This window comes from Triticum aestivum, chromosome 7B, assembly GCF_018294505.1.
Source record: "Triticum aestivum cultivar Chinese Spring chromosome 7B, IWGSC CS RefSeq v2.1, whole genome shotgun sequence".
Classification (NCBI taxonomy): domain Eukaryota; kingdom Viridiplantae; phylum Streptophyta; class Magnoliopsida; order Poales; family Poaceae; genus Triticum; species Triticum aestivum.
Window position 1 is genome coordinate 755884270 of NC_057813.1, and position 8257 is coordinate 755892526.

Genomic DNA, 8257 nt, shown 5'->3' on the forward strand with positions numbered 1-8257 from the left:
CACCACCCGACGCATCTCCCGTCGAGCCTCCGGTGAGTTGGGGTCGATCTCGGGGAGCGGAGCCGCCCCTGGAAGTGGGAGCGCCCGCTACTCCGCAACCCGAGTCATTGGCGCAAGTCGACGGATCCGCAGCCCGCGACGACGCGCCGCCGCCATCAGAGTTGGTAGGTGGAAGTTGGGGGTGGGGAGAGCTCAAATTGATGCGGGGTAGGTGGAGGGGGGCGAGCAGATTGGGGATTTAGTCTCGCTCTGTTCTCGTCGGCTGAGGAAGGGGAAGGGGGAGGGTGGGAGCGACACGCCATCGGCTCTGTGTAATTCAGGTCAAGTGATTGTTCATTGACCGCGAGAAAAGGAAAAAAACGTCATAAATATGGTGCTAACATAATACTCTCATGATCCGCTTAATAAATCAGAAAACATACGTGCACAGACAGGCCACAACATCGTCAAGAAATCAAGATGAAGAAACATTTTTACTAGGGGTGGAGATTACATTCAGGCAAACAGGTACACATGTTTAACTGAGGGGGGTACACAATACTCATGTAATAATCGCTTAAACAAGAATGATATAACGAGACTAAATAAACACATGGGGAATTAGGGAATATTTTCCTTCCTTGGGTATCGCTGGAGACACGTCCATTCGACCTGCACAAAATGTACAAGCAAGAAAATAGCTTAGTTGATCATGCACTAACTAACGTCACTACCAGAATCGACCCCTATGTCGACGGCCCTAGCCGTCGGCATAGCATTGTTTCCCGTCGGGACAGGCCTATGCCGACGGCCTCCGTCGGCAACATATGCGTCGGGATACCCTCGGAGGCCGTCGGCATAGAAGCTATCCCAACGGTGTCCGTACATCCATGCCGACGGCCCGGGGCGTCGGCATAGTCCCTAGCCTAACGGTGGCTGTTGGCGGCGCCGTCAAGTGCTGCCCAACCAAGAGTAGGGCTATGCCGACGGCCAAGCCGTCGGCTTAGTTTAAAACTACGCCGACGGCTTGGCCGTCAGCATAGCCCTGCCCCAGGAGCTCCCAGTAGCCGCCACGTGGCATAAACTAAGCCAACGGCTTGGCCGCCGGGATAGATGCCACGTGGAGGCTACTGGGAGCTCACGCCAGCCGTATCCTGACGGCGAGGCCGTATGCATAGTTTCTGTCTATTTTTTTTTGTTTTTTCTGTTTTTTTTCAGCTCAATTCATTTCAATATATACAACATATATAAGAATCATACAACAATATGTGCATCACACAACAACAAGGAGCAGCATCACACAGCAATACCGGGCACACGACTGATCTTATTGCGCAATGCACCGCATACCGGGCATGCATTAAAATCCTTGTACTCGTCGCGGTAGAGGATGCAGTCATTAGGGCATGCATGTATCTTCTGCACCTCTAATCCTAGAGAGCAGACAACCTTCTTTGCTTCGTACCTACTCTCGGGCAATTCGTTGTCCTTTGGAAGCATCTTCTTTAACATTATCAACAATTTTTCAAATCCCTTGTCAGATACACCATTCTCTGCCTTCTGCTGCAGCAATTCCAGTGTGGTGCCCAGCTTTTTCTTGTCAACTTCGCAATTTGGGTACAACGATTTCTTGTGGTCCTCTAACATGCGCTGCAATTTCAGCCTCTCATTTTCACTTGCGCGGTTTATCTTTGCATCGGCAATGGCCGACCAAGATCATGAGCGGGCTCATCTCATGCCTCTTCTTTAGCTTCTTCCCGCATTGCCGGCTCAGCTTCTTCCCCATTGTTGTACCATCGTATTCGGGGAACCCATGACCAGGATAGCTGTCGTCGTCCTCTTTTTCTTCATTATCTTCAATCATAACCCCTCTTTCTCGGTGCTTGGTCCAAACATTATAGCGGGGCACGAAACCGGACTCAAACAGGTGCCAGTGAATGGTTCTTGACTTAGAGTAATTCCAATCATTCTTACAGCCAGCACATGGACAACACATAAAACCAACCGCCCGCTTGTTTGCCTCAGCCGCAAGCAGAAAAGTATGCACGCCATTAACGAACTGGGGAGAGCATCAGTCATCACACATCCATTGCCGGTTCATTTTCATTACACAGCACGGAAAAGACCGAATTAATACAAGTTCATACATAAAGTTCATACACACTCATTCTCATAAAACAACTTAAAAACTCTCTAGCTAAAGCATTTAAATGCAACAACAAATGCGATCAAGATCGCAACTAAGGTAACAATTGATCCAACATCATAATGATACCAAGCCTCGCTATCAATGGCATATTTTCTAATATTTCTAATCTTCAGGAGCATTTTCTCCATCTTCACCTTGTGATCATCGATGACATCGGCAACATGTAACTCCAATTCCATCTTCTCCTCAATTCTTTTCAATTTTTCTTTCAGATAATCGTTTTTTCAACTAAATTTAACCTTTCAACAATAGGGTCGGTTAAAATTTCCGGTTCACATACCTTCTAGATAAAAATGTCTATTTCAACTTGATGGGCATAATTTGGCACAAACACGAAATGCAACAAATAGTTATAAAAGAGAATATACCACATCCGAATCATAACCCGGACGACGGCCGACGGGGACGGATATCAAAACCATGCCACTATGTATAAAAAACAACATACGGGTAAGAAAATTATACAAGTAACTATATATCTAAATCACACAAACATGATTTTTTTTATATAAAGAAGATAAGAATAAGAGGCTCACCACAAGGTGGTGCCGGCGATGGGAAGATGCGGGCGATCGATGGTGGTTAGGATGGGGAAGGGAAGGCACTAAGTAAACCACACCTACATATGCAAACTAAGAGTGAATTGGAGCTCAAATTGCATATAAATCAAATAAACTACCACATATAATTCATCCAAGCTAAACCCCACAAATCACTATACTTATAGGTCATTACAAGAGCTAATCTAGTAATGAGAGATGAAAGGACAAAGTTGCCAACCTTTGTGATCACTTGGATGGATTAGGGGCCCTTCAAATCTTGACAAATTTTGGCAAAATTGAAGGATGAGCTCGAGCAATGTGGAAGACCTGAGGAGAGGAAGGAATGAAAGGGGAAAATAGAGAGAAATGGGCTCGGGCTCGACAAAGGGTTTATATAGGGTAATTTTCAGTCCCGGTTGGTTATACAAACGGGGACTAAAGGTGAATCTCTAGTCCCGGTTTGTGCCACGAGCTGAGACTAAAGGTGTTGGTGGGGCCCCAGCCTGACACCATCCTGACACCACCTCTTTAGTCCCGGTTCGTGGAACGCACCGGGACTAGAGGTTCAACACGAACCTGGACTAATGAGTGCCGCCCACCTAGCCGTTGGAACCGGCACTAATGGTCATATTAGTGTCGGTTCATTAACAAACCGGAACTAATGAGCTGAACATTAGGTCATTTTCCTACTAGTGTGACTTGTTCGTTGGTTCCAATGCACAAACCATTTATCTGTGTGAATGGTTTATTTGTGCTTACTTGATGACTGGCTCATGTCCTGTCGAAGGTTTTGTGACTATTTGTGTGGATGGGAGATGTGTTGGTTTGTTTGTGCATAGTCTGATGACTGGTGACGACTGTCTGTCTCTGTGGTTCTGGCTGCGATCCTGTGCAAAGTTTCTAGTGGTGGTGTACAAAGCTTATATTATTTTTACAGTTATGCCTGCAGGACATGGAGATATTTGGAGGTCAGTATTCAGATTTCTTATCGTTTAAGGAAATATTTGAAGGTCTGTTGTTGTGCTTGAGCAAAGGTTTTGAACGGTTTGGATTTCAATCCTGATCCAAGCAAGCAGAGAGGTTATTTGGTGGCGGTTTGCAGTTGCAAATGCAATGAATCAAATGCTTCCATTGGGTCCCAAATGTGATGACAAATTTAAGGCGGGACATTTGATTCATGCACGGGTGATTTCCAAGCACAAATTAACGGTTGGCTATACGGATGTCAATCGAGACAAGTCCTTGTTCATTGATCACGAAAAGAGGAAAAAAGAAGATTAGGTACTAATACACACAATATAAGATTGCCAAGCCAGGTTACAAATCAGAATACATGCAAGTCATTACTCATAGCATCGCCTCGGCGATGAAGCATTTTTATTGGCGTTCAAATACATATTCCACAGAATACATGCGGTTGGAAGGATATGAAGTGTTCATGTTCCACAGAATACATGCACTAAGAATTAACTGACACTTTTGTACACGAAAGAAAAAGAAAATTAGTACCATCTCTGCCGCCAAGGAAGAGGCGCCGTTGGCCACCCTCCCGTGCGAAGCTAGGCTTGCAGTTTGAAATAGGTGCAGGCGGCCGGTGGTCCAGCTCGGGGGAGAGGCAGCCGGCGACTTTGGCACTCTCCTAGACCACCACGGATCCATCTCGTACAGGGCCTGGCGACAGCACCGGAGAATGGGGAGGGGATGACATTGGCATCGGGAGGGGCCATTGGGGATTTGGGGGACGGAGAAGGAGAGATGGATTCGAGGGGAGAATTCCAGGGGTGCCGGATTTCTCTATTTCTCCACCTGCGCATTTTTTTTAAACTCATAAGAAAAATAACTTAGTTTTTTCTTTTGCGGGCAAGAAAAAAATCTTAGTTACACGCACGGAAGAAGTGAAGTTGATGCTGAAACTAAGGAACATTAACTCATCCAATCTACATATAATGCTAGTATTGATTTGCTACGGTGCAGCGGCATATAATATTAGTGAACATGCATAAGGGTTGAATGAACGAACAAATATGGCCTCTCGATCAACCGCCTTAATCTTTGCAACTAATTAACATGTGGACAAATAGACATGCATAGATATAGATACTTCCTCCATCTAGGTGCGTAAGTCATCTTACGAAAACCAAATAATCCCAAAACACTTAGGCGCGGTGCATTAACTTCTACATCATTTCTTGTTTCTTGACATATCAACCAATAAAAGATGTGGGGTGTGCATGTTTTTAATGACTTGAGACTACCAAAGATAACGTGCAGTGGTTAGTTCATTGCATGCAATGCTATTAATTAGCAAATAAACATTAAGTTCTCTTGTTTTTCCCTCCTCCTTGGTCACAATGCACAACCTAAGATGACTTATTCACCTAGACGGAGGGAGTAGCAAAGAAAATGGAAGGGGAACAAGATCGACCAAGGGGCAAATTAATTAAGCTTAATCTGCGTACGTATGTACGTACCTCGCATCCTTTCCGCCGCAGCTCCTTTAGTGTGACGTCATCTTTAGAAATCTGGTACATATAGCTCAGCTTCAGGTGACCGAGGGATGGAAGGTGCATTAACCCTTTGGGGAGCTTTCTCATCTCCATGCACCGATAAAGTTCCAGGTGGGACAGCTTTGGCATTGTCCGTTCCTCCATCCTCCACACCTCGGTGGAAAAACTACCAAGTTCTAACTCTTGCAGCCGAGGAAAACCTTGGGCAGAGCAGCACATGGTCTGGCCTTTGTACCCACTCAACTCCAACACCACAAGACAGGGAAGCTTCTCCAGGATCGGCATTGGGTCTTGCTCTATGACATGAGCATATAGAACAAGACGACGTACGCTTTGTGGGAACTCAGCAGGCAGCTTATCGAGCACATCAAATTGGTGGAGACTAATATCAACCAGGTGAGGCATGTTTGCCAATATATTGAGCACCTCCGCTGGTATATCGGGGCGCATCGACAGGGAGAAGGTTGTTAGTTGATTCATCTGGCCCAAGAAAATCATCATGTCATGACAGCGGAAATCGGTGCTAACAGAATGAACATCCAACACAAAGCTCTGTAGCTCTTTCGGCTGCCGTCGCACACTCCTTGCAGGTGGTGGTGGAGAAAACTCACCGCCAAGGTAAACATGCCTTAGAGTAGGGATATCCCATAGAGAGTTTAGTACCACTGACTCAAATAATTCCGTGCTTCTGAGATCTATAGTCTGCAAGTAAAGGAGTTTGCCAATTGAAGAAGGTAACGCCACCCATCCACAGTTTGCCAACCTAAGCAATCTTAGGTGAATGCACCCACCAATTACACTGGAGAAATCATTTAGTCTTGATTTTTCAATGCAAAGAACTCTCAGGTATCTGAGCTTAGGAAGGGACACTGATGAGAGTTTAAAGCCAAGCAGACTTCGGACATTGGGTGTCGCAGGTGAAATCTGACCACTCAAAGTTTGATAACTAAAACAATAAGACATCAAGTTATCAGACCATGATGATGCACCTGCTTGGTCTGCAATGTTATTTAGAGTGCACCACATGTCATAAAGAAGCTAGCCACATATAAGTACATATAGCTAAACAGAAAATGGAATCAATTAAAAGGAAGAGATCAGGAGACAAAGGCTGACCTGCAGTTTTGTTGATGGCATTAAGAAAACCATCTTGTCTTGCCTCTTCTATGCACCAGTCATGTAAGATATCGTGAATTCTTATTCTCTCTATCCATCCATGTGCCCTACTTCTGGCAACAACTTGCACCAGGCTTCTCTGAGCCAACTCGGTCACATAATTCTTTGCTGTTTCTTCTAGTAAATGCTTTGGTGTATGTGGAATGAAGCTCTCTGCTATCCATAATTCAATAAGTTCCGACACATATATTTCATAGTCCTCGGGAAAAGCCGCAAGATAGAGAAAACAAGCTCTTAAATAATAATTTGGTAGGTCCTTGTAACTGCGAGCCAGTATGTCTCGCATCATCTGTCCATTCTTGGTTGATGGCCAATCAGAGAGTATATCAGACCATATTTGTGCATTCAGATTTTTTGATAGATAACCCCCCAAAATTGCAAGTGCAAGTGGCAATCCATCACATTTCTTTGCAAGCTTTCTCCCAAGTTTTTCAAACTCGTCCACATCACGTATGACAGACCTTTTGTATGATGGTAAAGCTTTGCAACTAAATAGTTCCCAACTTTTCTCTTCATCTAACTTCTTCAAATGATGAACATAGGTTGGCATTTGGACATGATTTGCAACATCTTCCTTCCGGGTGGTTAGTAGTACTCTACTACCATTAGTTGCATCTGGAAAAGCTTTAACCCGTTTATTTATTTGGTCCCATGTGTCGGTTTCCCACACATCATCAAGAACTACCAAGTATCTTTTTTGCAATAGAAAATCATGAATCTCCTTTCCCACCTCATACTCATTCATCTTAGCAATTGACTCATCTCTGCCCCCCATTATTTGTTTCATAATATCCTTTAGTAAATCAATGCCTTTGAATTTTTGAGATACAGTGACCCAAGAAGTTGCCTCAAAGTGTTTTTTGACACTAGATGAAGTGTATACTTTTCTAGCGAGTGTTGTTTTCCCCGCTCCACCCATGGCAACTATGGAGACAACACTAAGAGTTATGTTCTCTTTGTCAACTAACTTTCCAACTATTTCCTTGTACTCATCCCCAAAACCAACAAGGTCAATATCTTCAAAGTTTTGGTGCATAGTACCATAATCTTGTGGATACTCATCCTCAATATGAACCTTTTCTACATCACTAGTGTCCAAATTGATTTTCAAACGGTTTGCACTATCAAATATCTCACTAATCTTCCTTCTTACACGCTGTATTTCAGCACCAATTGTGTGAAGGGTAATCAGGTCACTTGGCAAGCGAGCATACCTCGAGATGGCACCCATGAAGCCCTTCTTGAGCCTGTTTCTCTTCTCCATGTAGTCGGCTGCTTCAATGGCATTCTCGGCCTCGTATGCCGCATCCCTGATCTGGCCGACCCAGGTAGCCACAAGCTCATCTCCTGATCTCCTTTTGGCATCGGCGGATTTAAGGTAGCTCTTTAGCCGCTTCAGCTCATCCTTCAAGAATCCCACTTCAAGGGTGACGCCGCATAGGAATGTGGTCTCCTGGACTGCAAGGGTGCTCACGTTGCCAAGCACGGAGCCAATGGCCGACTCGGCCATTAGTTTCTCCGGGCTAGCTCTCGCTCACTGAGATGGAATGCTTGATGTGGGATGAATGGGTGGAAGAAATTAAGCAGGTGTGGCTGACGAGGAACGATTTGATGGCGTCTGGTATTGTATTTCTTGTTGCTTTGAGGTTGGTTGTATATATAGCAGAGCAGATTCAGCTCAGCTCATGTATACGTGATGATGGAAATGAAGGAAGGAATATGGTGTGCTTCCGGGGAGGGCTAGAGGTTCGTTACCTTTGCTTTGACATGAAGGCAAGGTATAAAGCAAAGAAGCTCCCCACACCTTTGTTTGAGTTGCAGTTTTAGCATCATTCGATCCTATC

General features: G+C 44.7%; 1 protein-coding gene across 1 annotated transcript; it reads right to left on the bottom strand.

The window, feature by feature from the left end:
- Window positions 1–4313: 4313 nt before the first annotated feature.
- On the bottom strand, window positions 4314–7935 carry LOC123161077 (probable disease resistance protein At1g58602). Its single transcript, XM_044578932.1, has 3 exons — window positions 6354–7935; window positions 5202–6235; window positions 4314–4536 (listed from the first exon to the last, which is right to left on the bottom strand). The coding sequence occupies exons 1-3, from the start codon at window positions 7921–7923 to the stop codon at window positions 4525–4527; spliced, it is 2616 nt and encodes an 871-aa protein (XP_044434867.1). The 5' UTR covers window positions 7924–7935; the 3' UTR covers window positions 4314–4524.
- Window positions 7936–8257: the final 322 nt, after the last annotated feature.